The 23,268-nt window shown below is 34.9% G+C and overlaps 1 protein-coding gene across 1 annotated transcript; it reads right to left on the bottom strand.

Annotated features, from left to right (window-relative positions):
- Positions 1-316: 316 nt before the first annotated feature.
- On the bottom strand, positions 317-21,887 carry LOC140156429 (uncharacterized). Its single transcript, XM_072179377.1, has 12 exons — positions 21,824-21,887; positions 19,640-19,778; positions 16,293-16,417; positions 15,334-15,465; positions 7,605-7,798; positions 6,277-6,395; positions 5,597-5,865; positions 4,223-4,384; positions 3,572-3,707; positions 2,480-2,738; positions 1,551-1,775; positions 317-1,122 (listed from the first exon to the last, which is right to left on the bottom strand). Exons 2-12 carry the CDS (start codon positions 19,757-19,759, stop codon positions 1,067-1,069), a joined length of 1,797 nt encoding a protein of 598 aa, XP_072035478.1. The 5' UTR covers positions 19,760-19,778; positions 21,824-21,887; the 3' UTR covers positions 317-1,066.
- Between the last annotated feature and the right edge of the window lie 1,381 nt (positions 21,888-23,268).

The following is a 23,268-nucleotide window of genomic DNA, read 5'->3' as shown; positions in this document are numbered from 1 at the left end:
ACTGTATGCGGATAACACAACTAATTATCACAGAAACTATACAAAACTATTATCAAACGACAATATACATGATATAAGATTGTCATCTTACAGTTACACTCTAATTGTCGAAGTTAAAATGACACTGTTTGAAGAGGAAACGTTAAAAAATTAATCTATGAATGTTTAAAATCTTTAAACCGGGTTGATATTATGCTCTGAAATGGTATGTACACTGCGTGGCTTTTCGTGAGTTTAAAATAATAATCTGCAGTTTGTTTAAAACAAAAACACGTCAACTCCGTCGAATAGCGAAGTTGTATAGAAACCTCGCGACGACGACTTGTGCCCGCCATTCTTCATCTCTTCAGCGTGTGGGAAACCGACTCTGGTAATGATCACAACGTGTTGGAATATCAGCTTCAAATGTCCATCTAAAATATTCAGATGTGCAGCCTGAATATGCTAGTGATGAACATCAGAGATTTGTAGAACGCTTTCGCATCCTGGTTTTACATTGTATTTCGTCTCGACGAAACTGTTAGCTGGGATACATGTACCACGTATATGGCGCCGCGTGTGAACCCAGAGTAAACCGAGGTATGTATGTTGAATGGATTAGGAGAGTATCACATGTATTGTGTGACTGGACAACATGTATGGTGTTTTGTGTGACCGAAGTGGATATGAGCAAAATTGTAATCATTGCCTGTCAGTTACGCCCCATCTGATGTCCAAAACGACGTTTTATTAAACATACTGTTTAAACTATTATGGAATAAACCTCACATATATTCAAACCAGTAATGGATACGGTTTTGACTGTTTAAGGGTTAAACTCCTTTTGAGTTAAATGCAACTATTACTCTATCATTTAAACAATAACCAAGTTTAAAGCTTTTAAATATGTTACAAGGAAGCCTATGTTAAACAACGCAGAGTTAAAAACGCAGAGTTTAAAATTGTTTAAAGATACTTTAATCGGCGAATTAGAGTGTACTTTTTGTTGCAGCAATGTGCGCTTTATTAATTTAGAATGCATAATATATGTTCTATCCGTTAATTTTGTGTGATGGCAAATAGTCCTCTACATGTAACCTGGTGGTCCTGGACGTCCTGCATGTCCTGGTGGTCCCATTTTGCCTGTAAATAAACAAAGTAATGACGTAACCGTTAGAAAATGTAGATCGTTTGAACCATGTTGTCATCTAGGTAGATGTGTGTCCTTCTATACAGAATTGAATGTAAACATGTACAGTAATCTGACATTTGAAGACAATTTCCTGGTTTTAACTTTGATTTTGGTTTTGTAAACGTGTTTTCTCACTGTCGTAGCTAAGACTCCTGCGGAAGTAGTTATCGATAACATGTTTCGAAAACATCGCCCTTGAAGAGCTAACTTTGACCCATTTTTGAGTAAAATGGCCCCTAGAATTGAAATGGGGGTAGGGTTTTGAAGCTTGAGCGGCAAACCACGTCAAAACAAACGTCAAATTCAAGCACCCTCTTGACAATAAACTTAACTAGGCCATGCATGTGCGTGGCATTATCACTGTTATGACAAAATTTACCTGCAGTATCCTTTTCACAACTGCCAGGACAGCACAACTCATATGGCGTCAAAGTAACTTGTTCAATTACGTCAACAGCGCCCTCTGGTAGATGTAGAAAACAGTCTTTGACATCTTGTACCGTTTCGTTTGGAACGAAGATTTCAAGGGTTGTTGGGTTACAGTCACGTGGTCGAGCACCAATTCCGATTCCTCCAGGTGGTTGCAACTCTCCAGGTTTTAAGGCTGTCAGGAAGATGTATATAAGTCAATGCACTATTCTTTGTGCCATAATGGCCAAACCATTTAGTTTCGGGGTTTTAAAGCCGTCAAGAAAAAAAATCTGTTCTAGTAAATACACTGTTCTATAATTGGCCAAACCATTTAGTGTATAAAATGAGTGTATTGACATGTAACATTAAATAATGCTCTTTACATAGAATACAGAATAGGATAGGATACATAATTGAACTTTGTATACCATGCATAATTCGGAAGCCTTTTGGGCGGCCATGTTAGAAATGTGCAGAAAATTACATTATAGCTACGTTTTGTTCGTGTATTTGGACGCTGGTGCATTGATGCGTCATTCTTTTTTATTATATAGTCGGGTAAAATACAATACACATTTTACACGATGGCCGTTCGAGGACTTTTGATATTATACTTACCTATTTTGTAAGTAATGCGTTTTCATTTGCAAGTTTTAATATTATATTACAAAACCAGGAACCACTTAATTAGCAAAGGTAGAAAAACAGGAAAAATTTACAAGCTATTGTAAAACAATTTATAACATCTTAATCTTAATAAAATTTGTTGGCGAATCTAACATGAAGGAGTAATATAATAATTGGGTTTAATTCCAATCATAGCGACAAATAAGTTCGTTTTCTTTTTTGGTTTGTGATCTTCATTTGACTAAGATAAAATCATTACACAAATCTTACCACGAACACCAATAATCCATTTTGCAGGTTCAGATGCACAACCTCCCTCTTTGGGCATAGCAATACCTCCATCTAGTTGTAATTCATATTGTATCTTCATGGACGAGGCTGCCATTAAAAGCCCTTCACGTGGTGGCAGGAAGTTGATCATATTGTCTTCATATACAACACTTGAATCGGTGACGTCAACTTGGTAGGCAATTTTATCAGTTTCTGGATTAACGATTCTAATATAAGCTGATGACTTGGGTCGATTAACCTACAATGATAGACAAAATAAAATAGAATGTTCACCTTGTAAGTTGTAATGGCAATATTTTCATTATTTTTAGAGTGATGAAATGGCGCTTTCTTTCACCCCCAATACCTCCCCCTGCCCCGCCAATCAATGTTGGGTACTACTGAGCGCACAAAAACAAGATGTAAGGATACAACATTGATCGGGGGAACGAGGGCTCATTTGCAATACCGTACTATTTTTATTTCAACCCTTTTGTAAATAGTTGTAGATAAAATACAAATGATTGGAACACTAAAATACGTAACTGAATCATTAAGGGAGTCGTGCTGACATAAAATATCGAAATCGGATAATCATATATAACAATGGCATATTAAAGATTGCAAATATTAGAATAATACATTATTCGCTGGCGTAGTGCACGTTAGAATATGACCGTTGCTAAGTCAACATGCTCATGCTTTCTTTGTTACAAACCACTGATCAAAATGATTACAACATAAAGCCTATGACATATCAAAATTCTGAACAGGTGTACATGTACATAGTGTATGAGCCCAGGCTTGAACCAATAACCAATGGTTACTAACGTCATTACGGCAGCGAATTCTAATCGATACTATTCACTGTCGTAGTGCACGTTAGTAACCATTGGTTACTGTTCCAAGCCTGTGTTCATACATCATTGTATCATTGTTTTTATCGTTTTTGGCATTATAACCTTTTTTCCACAGAAGTTAACAGGAAGCAAGCCGAACGTAAGTAAATTGTTACTGGAGTAAACTATTTTACCTTATTATGGATTATTCCCCCCTTCAGAAGGATCAGGCTGATAACGTGGTTACTTGTACCTGTTTATTGAATTTTACAATCCAAGTTTCTCCAGCTACAATGAAATCATCTTCACCAGGTGTACTCTTCTCTGGTACAGGTTGCAATGGGTCTCGCTCAACGTAGATAAACGTACAATACAGGCCACTTGTGTAGCTGGACATTGACGAAAAAATAGTTTAAATAACTTTATCATGTTTATAGCTGTAGCCTATCAAATGCGAGTTGGCGCAGCAGTTGCTTCCTCGCCTTGCACCACTGAGGTCCCAGGTTCAAGCCCCAGCCGTGCCCAAGGCCTGTATGTGCACTTGGTTTATCCCGATCCATGCTCGTTCTCGCAGGTTTCTCCGGGATCTCCGGTTTGCTCCTGCTTTCAAAATCGGTGATTAGTTGTTTGGTTATCAAAACTTCCTTCACCCAATGGAATTTGGGGAGCTGCAGAAAATGGGTGGATGTTACAATCTAAGTGCGGATAGGTTTGCGCCAGGTTCGGCTGTAACCAGCCGAGTTGATGTGATCTGATTGTGACGATTCACCACGCAGCGAAATTACAGCGCTTTGAATCCTCTGGAAAAAAATGCGCTATATAAATTCGAAATTTATTTATCTTATTTATCTTATGACAAACTACAAGATACCATAGTAAAAGTAAATAGGAAGGTTCTTCATACCTGTCTGAGTCTAATGCACTGAAGCAAACAGAGTGTTCGCCGAGATCGTAGGGAGTCGGATACCATCTCAATGTAACCATTTTTCTACCAGGTACATCTGGATCGTCAACCATTTGCGAAGCCCTCATACCATATGGCTTTTGGGTTCTGATTTTAGAAATACTGAAAGTGTATAGATAAAAGACACGGAAAAGTATTATGAAAATATACGACTACGTCATTTGTTCTGTCTACTTTGACAGGGAATTATGATAAAAATTAAAGAAATGAATCACCTGAAATATCAACCTTATGATCCGTTAATATTGATTGACGTAATAGTTGATGAAGGTATACAATTTGGACCCCCCCCCCTCCCCACGAAGGAACATTTCAAGCGAAAAAGGTTAATTTGAAAACTGCAACTTACATTAAATCCGCATTTTATTTTTTGAAGCCAAATTGCTTCAAGCATGACACCTATTACCAACTGTCAACATTTGACAATTAATTAATCTTTTTTAGACGTTGCCACGCCCTATATATTTCGTTTCAACTTAACCGAATTAACTAATAAAAATAATCCTCTTGTAGAAAGTAAAATAATGTAAGTTTATTCCACCTCATATACGCTGATTGTATTTTCTTTTGATATCGTCGTTGACTAACACAAAAATATCATTACTTAAAATGATTGATATTCAATAGTAATATGGAACCCAGCAAACACAAAAACGTTTTAAAAACGTTTTAAACAAGTTATATTTTGGCTTTTGGTTTAGGTAAAAACGTTTTAATAACATTTCAATGTCGGGTTATATAAAGGTCATGATAACGTTTTAAAACGTTTTGTATGAAAACACACTACAACAATATTTGTAAATGTTTTCAAAAAATGTTATTGTAAACTATTTTTGCAAACATGTTTGCCAAATATTGTGTCAATACTTAAATAACATTATGTTAAAATATTTGAGCCCAGCAAACACAGAAATGTTTTTAAAATGTTTTTTTCAAAACCTTTTAATAACATTTAAAAGTCGGGTTATATAAAGGTCATGAAAACGTTTTTAAAACGTTATTGAAAATATTTTTCAACCCCAAAATAACATTCTGTTTAGAATGTTTTGTATCAAGTTTTCAAGAATGTTTTTGGAATGTTATTAAAACGTTTTTATACCCTTTATATAACCCGACATTTAAACGTTTTCTGTAAAACAGTTTTGTTTGCTGAGCAGTAGATGATCAAAAAATGTTTTTTAAGGTTATGAAAACGTTTTATACTCTTAATATACCCTTTATATAACCCGACATTTAAACGTTTCTCACAACCTTTTATAACCTTTTGCGAATGATGTCGAAAACGTTTTGTGTTTGCTGTGAACTTATTCTTACGGTTTCCATGGGTCTCCTGGTTCAGCCCGAATAACCATTTCAAAGTGTTCATCAGGGCGAATTGATTTACAAGATGGCGGGTCAATTATCATTGGCTTCAAACAGGAAGTGCTTTCTCTCTCCACATACAAAAGGAAGAGCAAAGACACTTTGCTGAGTGGTTGGCTCTTTCGTTTCACAGGTCTGATGTAATCTTCTATTATTACGTTCACGGCGTGATTTCCTTCTTCAACGTTACGAGTATCAAAATCAAGGGTGCAGTCTTTATACTGAAGATAAAAGAATAGATTTGAAGAATTTGGTTGTAAAAAGCATGCATATTTTTTTTTAAATTTCAACACTTCAGATAATATGTTTTTTGCATGCCATCACGTCAGATCATGTGAATATCGCATTCCATCACGTCAATTCATGTGTATATTGCATTCCGTCACACCAGATCATGTATATATCGCATTCTATCATGTCAGATCGTGTGTATATCGCATTCGATCAACAGTATTAGGTCTACTAACGGGTTTTCTTATTACCATCTGCAGGACATTAGGCTTCGTTAATTTTAAGTCCGTCGGGCAGGTCAATAGAAATTTTCATTATATTGCCATCTGCAGGACATTTTCGTCATTAGCATATCGACAAAGTATATAGTATAATTATCTACATCACACAAAAGTACTTACGTTAATTTTGAGTCCGTCAGTATTAGGTCCACAGGCCTTTTTATTACCATCTGCAGGACATTCTCCCTTATCTTCATTAGCATATCGACAACGTATAGCATCATTGTCACGATCATACACTATGAAAGAAAGAAATGTTCCTGTCTTTCTAAAAATGGACCCAAAGTTGGGTTAAAGGGACTGTTATTAATTTGCTGAACTAGATTACATGAGAATTCGATAAAATACAGATTTATTTTTTGAACATTCAAGTATAAATCAATTTGTGATGCGATCAAGCAAATTCAGTCGGAACTCGGCAATAATGATTTTGAGATACAGCCAAACAAATGAAATTATCTGCTTTTGTTTCCTGTTTGTTTTGGAAACTCTTTAATTACTCATATCTTTGGAACGGGTTGTTCAATGTAAATAGGGTTTTCTGCAAAATGCAGCTTTGTAAATGTTTTTACTCTCATATTAAAAACTAAGAATTTATTATTTCCGAGTTTCGACTGATTTTGCTTGAGCGAATTCAGTCGGAACTCGGCAATATTGATTTTGAGATATAGCCAAACAAAGGAATTATCTCCTTTTGTTTCCTGTTGTTTTGGAAACTCTTTAATTATTCATATCTTTGGAACTGGTTGTTCAATTTAAATAGTTTTTATATAAGAAACTAAAAATTTATTATTTCCGAGTTCCGACTGATTTTGCTTGATCGCATCACATTTAGTAGAGACAATATACCGCATTTGATATATGAACCGGGTGTAATTTACTTATCATCAAGGATTTTTTGTCAAATGTTTTGTAAATAACATCTAAATAGCATTATGTTAGAATAGTTTGCTGCAATATGAAAACGAACCCTTTATATAACCCCCCCCCGCCAGAAAACACAAAATATTTTGCGACACATCATTCCCAAAAGGTTAGAAAAGGTTGCCAGAAAACGTTAAAATATGGGGTTATACAAAGGGTATAAAACGTTTTCAGAACATTTAAAAACGATTATGATAACTTATTCTAAAATTATGCTATTTAAGTCTTTGTAAAAAAAATTGGAACAAAATATTTGCACGAAATGTTTAACAATAACATATTCAAAACAATTAAAAATATTTTTGTAGTGTGTTTTCATACAGAACGTTTTACAACGTTTTCATGACCTTTATATAACCCGACATTTAATGTTATTAAAACGTTTTTACCAAAACCAAAAATCCAAAAATGATATAACCTGTTAGGAACGTTTAAAAGACGTATTGTGTTTGCTGGGTGATCATACTCCATTTGCCAATGAAAAATATATCATACTTAACCCACAATACTATCGAAATTCCTACCTGGTATCCGTAAATGATAATGGCAACCTTTATAGAACTTCTCCATTGGAATGTTCGCTGGAACTGGGGAGGAATTTATTTTTCCGTTGTCAGGACGAGGACTCACGTCTACATGTGCGAGCATTTTCCATCCCTTAGCACCACCGTATTTGTCTATTGGGCTCTCAAGGTTAATCCAGCAACAGTGCTCGTAACTAAAATATGCATTTGGTAGATAAAGGTAAAACAAGGACTTGACATTTATAGCTATTGCCATGATCACCTCAACATGAATTCTTATTATTGATATTTTTATTAGTAGTAGTGGTAGTAGTAGTAGTAGCAGCAGAAGTAGTAGTAGAAGTAGCAGCAGCAGTAGTAGTAGTAGTAGTAGTAGTAGTAGTAGTAGTAGTAGTAGTAGTAGTAGTAGTAGTAGTAGTAGTAGTATTAGTAGTAGTAGTAGTAGTAATGGTCCTTAATGTGAATTGTCCGCTAATGCTCAATAGATGTCCTTATACGTCAACATATGTCCTCTGATAGGCAATGCATTGACGTAAGTGGACCTTTTTGCATTGCCTATTAGCGGACATATGTTGACGTAAAGGGACATATATTGGCTATAAGCGGACATTTTCATAGAAACGTCAGTGATCAGAGGACATCTATTGCGCATAAGGGGCCAAAGGTTATGCGTCCTAAAAACACCATGCATTTCAATCACAGCGCCTCTGTTGTCACAACGTGACAAATTGCAAAACACGGGTTATATTGAGGGGGTGTAGTGTGTGGTTACAGGGGGGTGCGTATACGCGTGTATTCGTTGCTTTGGTTGATAGGCGTAGGCTTATTCGTGTGTCGGGGTGTGGGTGAAGTAATAAGGTGGGGATGGGTATGAGGTGGGTGTGGATGAGTGTAAATATTCTGATGTGTTGGTGAGGTCAGTGGTAGAGTGCGCTCTTTTGTAAAATTGTTTAATTTTTACGTTTCATAAATAAAAATGAGAGTATTTTGACCCAATTGGTATGATTTTTTTAATGTGTATTACACAATTCCAATACGTAATACACGTTTAAAAGCAGGCTGGTGAAGAATTGGGGCATTGTTATTTTATTCTTTCCTTTATTTATTTATTTATTTATATATTTGTTAATATAAAAACAACGATACATGCTATGAAGATGAGATATCTAAATGCAAAATAACAACGCCATAATCGTTTAGTGCTCATCACGGGCAATGATAAAAAATGCAAGATGAAACATACAATTATAACAAAAGCACATTACACAGCTATTTTTATTTATTTATTTATTTATTTATTTATTTATTTATTTATTTATTTATTTATTTATTTATTTATTTATTTATTTATTTATTTATTTATCTATCTATTTATTTATTTATACTAAAAGAACGATACATTCTATAAAGATGAGAAATTTATCTATTTACATATTTATTCATTAATATTAAAAGAACGATACATCCTATAAAGATGAGACAACTAAATGTCAAATAACAACGCCATGATCCTTGGTGCTGGTATATTTAATGCTCATCACATGCAATGATAAAAATTCAAGATGTAACATAAAATTATCAAATTAAAAAAAAACACATTACACGGATATTTATCTATTTATTTATTTATTTATTTATTTATTTATTTATTTATTTATTTATTTATTTATTTATATTTATTTTTATTCATTTATATTTAAAGGGTTTTAACGGTGGGTAACTTTGTCTGTATAAAGAAAAATGCACATGTATCAGAAGTAAAATACAAACACACACTTTAAACTTGATAAACTGGCTACTTAGAAATTAATGTTCTTGAAGAGATTTGTAGAGCCAAAAAGAGGGGAGGGGTTAAACATCAATTACATTTGTAAATGAAACAGGTCTGTAAATATAGTAAAAGGTAATTTTCATAGGACTTCATATATGACTTTTGGGTGCTTCCCTTAAAATAATTACAGTAAAAAGAAATAACTTCAGCTCATAGGAGTAACTTTGGTAGCTCTTTGTATGTTCAGGTCTTATAAATTCGACCCTAAATCTATTTAATTACTTTTAAAGAAAGAATTATGCTTCTTTAATTCTTAATTTCAGGGCTAAAAGTGACCTGCAAAAAAGTGCCAAAGGGACCTCTTCTTGCCACCAAAGTTTGGCTACCGATAAAAAGTTATAAATAGCCCCTTCTTTGAGTCTGCTCCATATTAAAACACTTCGCATGATTCAACCTTTCTCACGAACAGGCTTGATTCTACAGTATCACTAATCACTATTGTGAAATAAAGCAAATGGAATCTTCCCCACCCTATAATTACACTTTTCATATATGACCTTTGGGTAACTTTGTGGGTAACTTTGTCTGTATAAAGAAAAATGCACATGTATCAGAAGTAAAATACAAACACACACTTTAAACTTTATAAACTTGGCTAGGATATTATACCTATAACCATGACCTATGGCTTTTTTGCTAATCAACTCATTTTACAAAATCAAGAATTTGTAAGTTTGCAATTAAAACAACTATTAAATAAGATTTGTCCTAGGTTAGGCCGAAGTTATGGATTCTTAATTTGAACATACGCCCTTCATTGTAATGCTATAAGTGCCCCTCCAACAGTAGACTGCCTTTACATGATAATGAAAATCATATTTTATTCTAAACTTTAATTCTTAATTATGCACATTTGTATTCATGTTTTCATAAGCACGATTTTCCTTTTCCAAAAATTTGCTCCAAACTATATAAAAGTGTGAGAAATATTCACGCGGATACAAAGTAAAAAAATAAAATTGTGTACCTTTTTTTCTATCTTGCGTTTTGTGAGTTCTCGCCCTTCTGTGCATGTATAGGCCTACAAACACAGACCTTCAATACACTTTGATCATGTCATCGCCCCGGGTCAACGCATCATTTTAGTGCACAGTCCTCACTGCTATTGTGATATTATGTAGGCCTATACAGTATAATACTGTACTGTATTATACCCTTTATACTAGACGACAGTCTCATTAGGCATAATACGTAACAATTTTAAATTGAGGTATATTTCAAGAAGAAAAAAACAAAAATCAGACTTTGTTTTTACTACATTCACGAATCGCTTCTACACATATTGCTCTTTTACCCTTCCCCTCTTATTTTTTAAAATTAAACATAAACTCTTCGTGCGCGTACATTAACAGTCATCATTTTAAAGTCCTCGCCAAATGAAAGTTACAAGCTATTTCATAACCTCTATTACAGATTGGACCTATAGAATTTAGCCTTTAAAAATAAATCTCTGCACGCACTTGTTTGCCATTTTTGTTACCCACAATTTGCTTGACGTATCTTACTATTTTTTTTTGTACACAGCTTCAGTAATAATAAAACAGGAATTATTATTGCTTTGTCTCTAAATGTACACTATGAAATAATCATAATTATGCCTATTATGTACCAGTATAGGCTACAGTATAGTAACTGAACATTCTGTTCTTCAAAACATGTGTAAGGCACTTTAACATGTTTAATAGGGAACATACCCCGGCTGGAGTGAATGAGTAGAGTGCCATCATGTGATGATCCCAAAATGCATATGCATTTAGGAAAAATGTCTGGGATACTAGATTAGCTAGCGTATTAGATTTCGGTCATGCGGATTCTACAAACGCGTTAATACTAATGCGATTAGGCCTATATTACATACCTTATATAAAAGCAGGCCTAAAGTGGCTTTACCGTAACAGTTACAAAATCAAAATGCAAACCAATAAAAAAATGTACAATGTAGGCCTTAAAGAAACCCACTATAGTATAGTGACAGTAATGTATCCCAAAATAATTTCAAGGTTTTATATTTTTAAATTATAGGCGTTTTTATAGTCATAATTCATTTAGTTATCTTAAAGGGGATTTATGTTAGTTAAATAGATTATGGATTTTACTCGAGCTTATGTGAAATATCGCCCCTTTTATGCATCCAGGTAAAAAACAATAACATTTTTAGTGTAAATGGGATTAATTAACATAGGCCTAATTATAGCAAGGTTTACATACGCTGCCCGTCCTCCTAATCCACTTGGCACCAATAGCGTATAGACCTATACAGTAATGATTAATTACATAATTACTGCTTTCTATAGTACAGATAGTAATAATGAATTGAATGATTACTGTCAGTATAATAACAATAATAACATACATACTTCTTCTTCAGTAGATTCAGTATAATTATTCTATTATGACTGTCTTCAGGAGATAGTAAGAATACATTACATAATTACTGTCTCCGGTAGATAGCAATATACAATTGATCCCTGTATTCAATAGATAACGATATCAATATTGTCTTCAGTAGATAGTGACTCCAAATGACGCTGCTCCACAAAGGGACCTTAATTAGTCTGTCTTCAAAGTGACCACAAATGACTACTGACGCCACAGTTACCCTAAAAATGTTCTTTAACCCAAAATGACCCTTACCCCACACCCCAAATCCAAAAATGAATATACTTACTCCCAGAATTAATTAAATAGGGCATAATTGCCGTCTCCAGTAGATTGCCATATAAATTACCTAATAACTGTCTTCAGTAGATAGCAATAATAAATTGCATAATTTCCGTGACACCAAATGACCCTGCTCCACAAAGTTACCATACTCCGATAAAAGTTGCATAATTACTGTTTTAAACATTAATGAATAATTTCATAATTGCTGTCAGCAGTAATAATATAATTAACATATTTGCATAATTTGCAAGCTAATACGTACTAAAATTCACGAATGGTTTACATGCTGAACCTGTCCTCCCACTTTACATGGGACCAATGGCGTAGTGGGGAAGGTGTGGGTGAAGCTCCTCCTGTGGGATATATTGCCCTTCCCCCACGTGCTCGACCCCCGGGGTCCGCCGTGATATTTTAGACGTTTAGGACTTGTACTTTTAGCCTATATAGGTACATTTTAGTCACATTTCCCCTTAAACAAACCCCCTCTCCTCCCAACAATCCTGGTAACGCTACTGATCGTAGCTACTTCCAAGAGCTAATGTTTAATTAAGCATGCACTGATGAAAGAGGGTGATACTTAATAGGGATTCATTTTAGTGCACAAAATCGCAGTATGGTGCTGCAAGATGCACATTTTGCATACATTGACATATCTTTATTGACCCTATACAAGTGGTCACATTTAATGAAAAAAATAATCATTATACTTAATGAAGTGTTTTAGCGCCCTCAACGGCGTTTTTTCTTTTTCATTCATTGACGCTTTAGTTCTTTATATTTGATTTTTAAATTACGTGCAATTTGCTTTCATAATGATTTACTAATAAATCATTAGAGTGTTGATCAATTGTATAGTTTATTTAAAAGAATATTCGACTTTCCCAAAATGGTCTATGTGCATTGACGTAAGCGGGCGTGAACATTGCACATCAGAGGACATGATACGTGAAAACGCAAAATCGATTAAAAGCTCTTTATTTGAATAGTATTTAACCCATCATCTGATATGTGTATTAGGGCGTGTCTGACCTCCTTCCCTGAAAATTTGAGCCTATTTTGTGATGGAAATAAAGAAACTATGGTCTATTGGTGTTTTGCAAAATTTCATGAAAATAAACATTTCATGCATGTTAGGTCTTAATATAAGACAACTTCATTTTTTCGTCAGGTGGTTGCATAGGGTCATTTTATAATTAGTAGTAGAGTTATGATGCTAAAATATCAAAATAACAATTAAACTATGTATTTCTGTCTAATTTGTACCTGAAAAATCATCTATAAAGATCAATTAACAGGCCATCACTTTTGGTCCCTAACAGTGTCCACTAATGGCCGATACTTAATAAAAAATAACAAATTTTGCTTATACGATTATCGAAGATCAAATTTAATGTGTTTATAAGAATGGCAATTGCTTATTGTGTATAATTACCTTTTTATTTGATTAAAATCGGTTAATAAATAAGAAAATAGCACAAATTTAAATTTAAGGACCATTGTAGTAGTACACACTAAAAACTACGGGGTTATATTTTCCGTGGTCATTTTGAATTGACCACGTTTGGGGTTGTTTTGACCCTTCAAGGGGGCTGTACTGTTTTAATTTGACCACATTCACGAGGTCATTTTAGCCACGACGAACGTGGTCAAAAACTTAGTGGTCATTTTGCCGATACCGTCGCGCATTGATATCAGTTTCAATCTTCCGCTTTGAAAATCTCAATTCATAAATGAGTTTAAACATGAGCTGCAATTAATGTTTGTTGATTAATAAATAAAACTAATTTTTTGACCGAAGTTACCCAATTTGTCAACTTTATAATGACTTGCATTTCGGAACTATTTGCACACACGGTGTGCATCGGCTCACGTGGTCACATCAGCGCCATACTTGTTCTGATTGTGCAGCTCAGCGGATTGTCGTGTGTGCTTGTCTGCATGATGGAATATGAAAAGTTAGTTGAAAAGTGAGACTGCAAGGATGCATAGACCCTTGTCTATGCACGCAGATTCATTCCAATTTCATGCTGTCGTGGCTGGTGTCTTGGCTGCAGTTGTTATAAGCTTATATCATGTAAGCTTATAATATGTGAACTGTCATAGGCGATGACTGACTGTGTGTGAGTGTGATACACAGACGCATTTTGCAGTTTGCTGTTTATGTAATGCTTTCTCTGTGCAGAAACACACTTATGTCCTGGTGGGACCAGCATGACCATAGGCCTACTAAAAAATCCAAACAACCCCTAAATGTGGTTATTGAGTAACCCTATAAAACAACCCTTTCAAATGGGTCATTTCATTTGACCCCGAAATGAGGTCATTAAGTAACCCAATAAGGCAACCCTTTTGAAGGGGTCATTTCATTTGACCCCGAAATGTGGTAATATTTTGACCCCAATGGGGTTACTATTTGACCCAAATACGTAGTCATTGCAATGACCCCGACCAATGGGGTCAAAATGACCCCGTTAGTGGTATGGTGTTTAGTTGATAACTATGCTGGGGTCAAAAATGACCCCGTTTGGGTCATTTTTTGACCCCGTAGTTTTAAGTGTGTAGTAGTAGTAGTAGCAGCAGTAGCAGTAGCAGTAGCAGTAGCAGCAGCAGCAGCAGCAGCAGCCGCAGCAGCAGCAGTAGTAGTAGTAGTGGTAGTGGTAGTAGTGGTAGTGGTAGTAGTAGTAGTAGTGGTGGTAGTAGTGGTAGTAGTAGTAGTAGTAGTAGTGGTAGTAGTAGTAGTAGTAGCAGCCTGGTCCCCCAATTATTCTCAAAACAAGTTGAGATTTTTATACCACTGTAAATCTCTGGCTAGATAATGTTTATGTACACAAAATTTCTTGCAGATTAATTCTTTAAACAAAAACATCGTCTAATGTTAATTACGTTCTGATACTTCGTGATCCACAGCCTGGTCCCCCACTTTTCTTAAAACAAGTTGAGATTTTTACACCACTAGCTGCATAATGTTTATTTACACAACATTTCTTGCAGATTTAAAATTCGTTTAGCAAAGATATCGTCAAATTTGTATTACGTTCTGGTATACCAGAATGCAATTCAACAAAGTGGCCTATGGAGCAAACGCACAATCGGAAACGCACAAACTCGCAAACGCACAATCGGAATCATTTTTTTCGTAGATATCTACTGAACAATGTCATAAAAAGAGGATAGGCCTACTGGGATCACGGAATACGCCTTTAAACTTTTCGAGCAATTTCAATTATTAAATACCTGATATCAAACTCAGTATTATTCTCGGGAATGTGGTATATATAAGTGAAATAACCCACAGCACTATCTTCGGATTCTTCAAAGTCGTTACAAATCCATTTTAAATCTTTCATCTTGTCATATTCAGTGCAACTGATGAAAGAAAATAAATAAATAAATAAATAAATAAATAAATAAATAAATAAATAAATAAATAAATAAATAAATAAATAAATAAATAAATAAATAAATAAATATATAATAACAACAGTACAATTCATGCTGTTACAGTTTTCAGTCATACGACTACCACAATGCCCAAGTAAAACGGCGTGTCATTGCCAACGTGCGACGCAAAGCTAACGCGCGACCTATATAATACAAATATTGTTATCGCTGGCTGTCATTCATCATAATAATTTCGATCCAAATGAATTATATTATAAAATACGTGCTTAATTGGGAACTACAACAAAGGAAGTGCACAGCTAGCTTAGGTTAGGTTATTTAAAAGACACCTAATTGAATGCCTCCGTGACACATGGGCGCCGTCATAGCAAGACCTCCAGTTGATGTACCACAATGCTTACAGAAAGGAGCTTTTCACACAAATATCTTCAAAATTACTAAAAATGTATCAAGTTGATTTATTGCACAAGTTGGGATATTCTGAATCTGTCATACGTTTTCAAGAACTAAATTTCGAAAGTATTTACCGACGGAAAATGTTATCGACGACAACGCTTACAATAATAATACAAAAGTTGCAACAAATACCGACAAATTTGCTTTAAAAAATCTTGACACGCAAGCCATGTTTCCAATGAAATGATCACGAAGATCACCCGCTGTGCCAGAGGTCACTTTTCAAGACTTCCTGTTTAAAAACTCTAATGTCAGCGCCCATCTGGTCACGTAGGCATTAAGTTAAGTGCCTTTTATAAAATAGCCTACGCTTGCTGGTGAAACTTACTACCAACCTTTCACATTCCAGTTTGCCGCTGGTGCTCAGTTCTGTTCGATCATGTTGTGCATCAGTAGTGCACCTATCAAACCCAGGCTCCTCATGATTAAATTTAAAACCAACCTTGTACTTGAGTTTAATCTAAGTAATTAATGAGAGTAAGTAATGTATATCAATTCATTTTCATATCTACGAGTCAATTAGGCAACAGAAACAAATTAGTTCGATCTTTCGATCGACCATCGATGCTTGGTCGATCAATATTATTTATGAAATCAATTAATTTACTTTTGTTAATTGTAATAAAATAGTAATTTGTGCCTGTAGGGATATTGAACAATATAAACTTAGCATTAATTCTGATTAATTAGTTGATAGGTCATCAATAACAAACATCGAAGTAGAATCGACGGTCGATCCAAAGATCAAACAAATTTATTTCTAGTGCCTTAGTTGATTTCGTCGTCATTTTGGTATAATGCCGAATAACGGTTTACTATAAAGCTGAATTAATACTGCATCGCTGAGCGATAGCGATTGGTTTTTAGGCAATGGGACAGAGCGCATTTTGTTCCATTGGGAAAAGAGCGCTACCTTATTGGTCAAAATCAATGGGTCTCCGCTCAGCGATTGAGTATAAATTCAGCTTAACACGTAAAGTTTTTTACGCGATTCGCCCTGCATGAGTAGTAATAACTGCTTTTCACTGTAAAAAAAAAAGTCTTAAAAGCGCCATCTGCAGTCAGAATATTTGGCAATATATGGTGATCGCAACTAATCTGCCTTTTCCGTAACCCGATCGACAACATCATCCCCCCGAGTTCTTGGTATCACAAAATAGATCGTATTTTTCTCATTACTATCCTGAATTTTGACGCCCCAAGTCGATGTATTTCCGGAGAAATCGGAGAATTCACACAAAAATAGCTTCCTTGGTGGCTACCAATTTCTTGAATTCTGGACAGGCTTATCGTAGATAATTATAGTCTCCTCAACAGCTAGTTTGGTTTCGCGTCATTCACATTGTGTGAAAAGAGCGAACCACACTAACTGCTGAAGAGACTTCAGATACTATAAAGTTCTAAAAAATCCAAGATGGTGGTAGCGGGCTGATTGGCGCAGTTGGTTAGCGCGCTATGCTTTTATGCAACTTATGCAAGAGGTACCCGGTTCAATGCTCGGGGTGGCAGGTTTCTTTTTCTTCTCCATTTTTAACCCAAACTTTTTTACATTCATTTGAAATGTACATATTGCAATCGGTACGAACAAGATTTAAAAATTTTCCGTTCAATACGGGCATTTGCAGCATTATCGTACAGGGCATTTCTGTTTGGTTTCAATAATATTGGCTATTGCCATTATGCCATAATTTATACACAAAAATCTATCATGAACGATATTAAGACGAGCATAAAAACACTGGTTATGGGTCGGAGTGGTATATGCACGTCACTATCGGAACGTGCACCAGGTGGAGCCTGGTTGTCAGTGCAACCACGCACGCACAGCACATGACGAGCGGGAATTACGGCACATGTACGTTATTGCTTGCCTGCCCAGAATGCAGTTCACGCATACCAAGATATTGGACTGCAAATTTTGCTATTTATTCATATTTACGCTGAAAATGCTCTCGTTTTTTTACAAAGCTGCATAAAGGGGACGATATTTGATATTATATGTAATTTTAAAAACAATCCATATCCAAAACCAATAGGGTTACCCCCCCCCCCCCCTTTAACAACAGCAAAACAGAATCTCCCTCCAACTGCTTTAACATAATAGTACCAGCCCTTATTACCGCCGTCATTATCACATCATCTCCCTCCTCTCACCCTCACCATGCTCACTGCCATCCTCATTTTAAATGACCACAGAAATTCATGACGTTCAATCCCCAATTTCTGATGATACTGATGAGATAAACTAAAACATTTACATTTGAAGTTCTTATTCAAATTCAATGATTTTATGTTGACCTAAGACACACATAATGGCTTATAACTGAAAAAAATCAAACGTGAACGTTCTCCTAAAATACAGTCTTATCGCTAATTCTATAGTCCGTATGACTTACTCGAGGCAGTAAAGTAAAAATAATGTGATTTTCTCAAAAATGGGAATCTGCTATACTGATTGGATACCATGCGTCATCTCTTTTCTGAAAATGTATACATTTATAAACAGGGTGCCCCTGAAAGAACTGTATCGTCTGAAACATAATAGTTTGGGTATTTTAACGGCACAACTAAATATAACTAACTAACTGGTGTGGTTGAGGAATAAATCAGCTATCACATACTTTTTGAATTTTGACAATTGACCACACTGTCCGTGAAATATAAGAATTTTACGAAACTCCCTGATATTTTCAGTCACCGTAGTCCGTCTGTTTGTTAGCTTCCCAAGTGGACTACTTTACGGGGTAGACGATGCCATAGTCGAATCTTGATTAAAAAATATGTTATTATTATTTAATCATGATGAACGCATTCCGTTGAACTCAAAATTATACTGATGTTTATTAAACATGTTAAAATTAAAGTGTTCAATAGTAAGTAAAATGGTCATAAAGAGTTTATATAATTAGATCAAAGTATAGAATACTTTGATTAGATGATTAGTGACAATAAAAATTATCGAATGCAATATATCTTGCATAATTATAATGGCTCACTTCAATACTAAACAATTCTGATTTTGGAATCTACCAGTTTATTGATCGCGAAAGCCCGAGTAGAAAATCCGACTATGTACTTTGACTTTTAAGCAGAACTTTACCCCGGGACTTTGGCCTCTAAAACACACTGTCAATCATACTTGTTTATCAATCCAATTTAACCAATTTAAGTACTAAGCATGGTAGTTCATGACGCGCTAAATGTACGTCTATGAACCACTGAGCGTTTAACTTTCGCGCCGCCACAAACGTGCCGCGAATTCCATAGATTGTTGTGTACGATGTAGTTAACGGCAATAGCACGTGTCCGACGGATTTAAACAATAGCGAGATCTGGGCGACCAATCACAAGCCAGATCCATTTAAAGATGCATTACATGTACATCATGGCCAATTTTAGTTAGGCCAGAAATTGGCCTCTCCATAGAGTCCCGTGTTAAGAATCTTAACCGCAACCCAAAGTAAGTAGTCCACTTGGGAAGCTAACAAACAGAGGGAGTATGGTGACTCTGTTCTTTCAGGGACACCATATACTTATGATACAATAACCGCAATATCTAAATTTCTGTCTCGAGGAAGGCATACGGACTTTAGTGCAATTAGCCTAACATTAGATCATCCTGTTTAAAGATTAAAATGACATTTCCTATCTGGTTCAATACAAGTTTTCCAACTATACTTACAAAATTGTTTCCAATTGGCTTCCAGCTCATTGATCCACCACGGAAGTGACTACCATTGCAGAAATGTAAGACACACAGGAACACCAATAAATTCAACAATTCCATGCCGAATTTTGCCATATTCAATTTAGAATCGATTCTGAAGAAAAATGATTGGAATTTACAAATTACTAATTTTCGAATAGCTTAAAACTCGACGTCCTATGCCATAACGGAATGTAAATTATTTTTCTTCGAGTTGATCCGAAAAAGCAAAATCAGGAATAGAGGTTATCCGTGTTCTATAAGTTATATATCCTATCAGCGTCTGCTATACATTGTTTAGGACTTTCAAAAGAAGTACATGCATGTGCAACCATGACTGCTTCAAAATAGCCCACCAAAGTCATGCAGGTAACTCCGAGGTAGTGCCTTGAATTGGTTTGAATAATGAATACTACGGGAACCAGCGTCTTTTGTTAGAAGTCACGCATGAATAATGTGGATAACCTCTATATCCAGGATTTGTACCTGTGATCGAGCACATATGTTACAAACCAGCGCTTCCACCACTCTTAGTGGTAAAAAAAGGCTGTAGTTTCGAAGGTGTACACTGTAGGTCAAAAACTCGAAATCTTTTCTCTCAAATGACAATATAAAGCAATAAAGATAAATAATATTCTACACAGTTTACCGAAACAATAAAAAAACCACAAAAAAACAGCTGATTTTAAATACAGTTTTTAGTGCTTAAAAGTATTAAAGTCATAGTACTCCAGTTAGCAACTTTTTAATATGACAAGGTATCGATCTCGTGTAGCAATTTGGACAGACTTTATAGTTTCTTTGTATCTTAAAGGGCAGGTCTATAGCAAAAACAACATCATATCATTGGCAAGCTAATATTATGAGGAAAATGAAAATGACTCCTTTTTTGAGAAAATAAGACGTTTAAAATTGATGTTCCGCAAAAACCAACTTAAGCGGTGAGTTCCTTCGAACGAGACAAATTTGGCCTAGAAAACCGGTGACGTCATGAAATGAGATGTGCCCGCTGTGAGAAAAGGGACTATAAACGCTCTCAATGGACATAACGTATACTGTTGCTGTTCACAGAAAAAAATTCCAAATTAAGTATTACAAATTTCATGGTTTTTAAACATATGTATAAAATCAGCCGCTTTTTTTTTATATATTAGACAATTGTGATATTACAATTCATATGTATATCAATATCATGAGAAATATTAGGCCTAAAAATAAATACATAATTTGAGCTTAGAATTTCATCTGAGACTAGCATATAAACCGTGTTAGTCCACAAACTCATGTATCTGATTTCCCTGTATATTGCAATGCTATAGTTTCAGTTGGATGAAACATTACAAAGCAAACGCATAGTAACAATTACTGTGTGAGCTTTGTTCCCGAAAGAGAACAATAGCGTGCATATTTTTTATGCAGCATTGTTATGGTAAGTGACAGTACAACTCATTGTTGCTAATGTCAAACTTGTCAAAGTGATTGTGATTGTATGATGAGAGCACGATAAAGTGTCCGCTTCATTTACCTACGTCATCAATCAAACGGGGGAGAACACGTACGCTTCAAACGGGGGAAGGACACGTACGAGGCTGAACTTTACCCACACAATTTCTCCTTTTTCAGGAGAAATACGCAAAAATTGCAACAAGTGTCAACTTGTAATGTAATAATTATTCTCTTCGAATAGAGATAAACTTGTTTTTGCTATAGACCTGCCCTTTAACATATGCCACCCTTTATACTTCATAAAACATAATCCTACTTTACTCATACATATTACTTTTTAATATAAGCAATAGATTTAACAATAAAGATTGTTATGCAAATAAAAACAAATAAATGAATAAATAAATAAATAAATAAATAAATAAATAAATAAATAAATAAATAAATAAATAAATAATTGAATAAATAAATAAATAACACGAATTAACATTAAATAGATAAATAATACAAATAAATTAAATTGATAAGTAATACGAATTAATACATAAATATAAAATACGAATTAATGAATATAATAACTAATTTAAAAAAATGAAAGATATAAAACTCTAAGACACATAAGAAAATAAACGTCTTCAAAAATAACTTACAGATTATGATTTAGCATTTTGTAATTATTAAGGTCCAGATTAATTAAAAGAAAGAATAACTCACCTGGCAGTGATTATCAATTACAACGAGTTAACATCCGTCAACACGTCCTGTACCTTGTCATAAGATAACAGCAATGATATAAGGTGGTAAAACCTTTAAGATTATGCTCAAATTTTGACACGCAATATTAAAATTGAAGTACCTAACTGTAATTAGTATACCATGCTTGATTAAAAAAAAACCAAATTGACCTCGGACCATTTATTACGTCGTGAAAGCATAAAAGTCGTATCTTTTGTATAGCCACTTAGAGCTGCCTGAAAGAAAGGTGGTCTATATCTTCAAATCCTGATGTTCGCTAGTCCTAAGGGGCTGTCATTTCCTTCGGAATGGGCGGGGATCATGAATATATAATTTTAGACCAAACCTTAGTGGGCCATGAATTGTTTACAACAAAAATAGGGGGTCATGAATACGTCGGTGTAAAGAAGACGGAGCGGGGCAAAAAAGTGCCTATATAATTTAAGATTGTGCGCACAGTTTGATCGTAAGTTAAAAGAATGCGCGAGCAGCGCGCGAAAATTTTGAGTCATCTGCCCTTAATAGTTCTATAACCTCCCTTCCGAAGAAAATGACATCCCCCTAAAGGTCGCTAGTTCGACAGTTTGCTAGTGCCCTAACACTAACACTAAACCTAACCCTAACCCTAACCAAACCTTAGGGCTAGCAAATTCGTTTTTTGTTTAGAACTAACGAGCACTACCGAACATTAGGTCTAGCGAACCTTAGACTAGCAAATCTTAGGACTAACCCTGTGTAGAAAACATTTTGTGTGTTTGTACATATCAATTTCTAAGAGCTCTTGATGGAAAGTCATTCAAAACTGTATGACAAAACAGGCGAAAATGAAGTCTTTTTGCACAAGATTTGCAATTTAAGGAGAATTGGCCATAGCTCATTGCAATGAATCTAGTATAACAATATACATATAAGTTTTTCTCTTTCATTTAATTGCATAACATTTTCAAGAGTTTTGACTTTTAAAACCTTATTGAATTGCGTTATCTGTTGACATAATGAAAAAAAAGTTTTTCAGCGGGAAGTATTAGCTTTCGTTCTATTTAGAAACTTTTCTGATTGGATGAAGGAAACTATCGGGGTTTTGACCAAACCAATCATGGATGCGTTGTTTATATTGGTACAAATAGCAGCTATAGCATTCCATGATTTGCTGAATTTTTAGCCGTCAGGATGTGATATACGGCATTAAGCAATATTCCATCTCAATATGGAGTTATGTCGTCCTAGATTCGGTTGACCACACCCAATTGATCAGTGGTCATGGTAGCAATCTATTATATAAGAAATTATGTCAGCGAATTGAACCTTTATTTTATATTCAAAATCAAACGAATTTCGATACGGCTAACCTTTTAAGAATTTGTATCATTCACACACTGAAACAATAATGCTAAAAATATGAAAGTAGAATAATTTGATTTTGC

This window comes from Amphiura filiformis, chromosome 7 (assembly GCF_039555335.1).
Source record: "Amphiura filiformis chromosome 7, Afil_fr2py, whole genome shotgun sequence".
In the NCBI taxonomy this organism is placed as follows: domain Eukaryota; kingdom Metazoa; phylum Echinodermata; class Ophiuroidea; order Amphilepidida; family Amphiuridae; genus Amphiura; species Amphiura filiformis.
The sequence above is the reverse complement of the archived record's forward strand: the minus strand, read 5'-3'. Positions and strand labels throughout refer to the sequence as shown.

Excerpts from the sequence above, each read along its gene's own strand:
- LOC140156429 (XM_072179377.1), bottom strand. The coding sequence starts at position 19,759 with ATGGCAAAATTCGGCATGGAATTGTTGAATTTATTGGTGTTCCTGTGT. Across the intron at positions 16,418-19,639 it reads AGCCAATTGGAAACAATTTT|ATTAAACTCAAGTACAAGGT; the intron begins GTAAGTATAGTT and ends TTAATTACTTAG. Across the intron at positions 1,776-2,479 it reads ATGGATTATTGGTGTTCGTG|CCTTAAAACCTGGAGAGTTG; the intron begins GTAAGATTTGTG and ends TCTTCCTGACAG.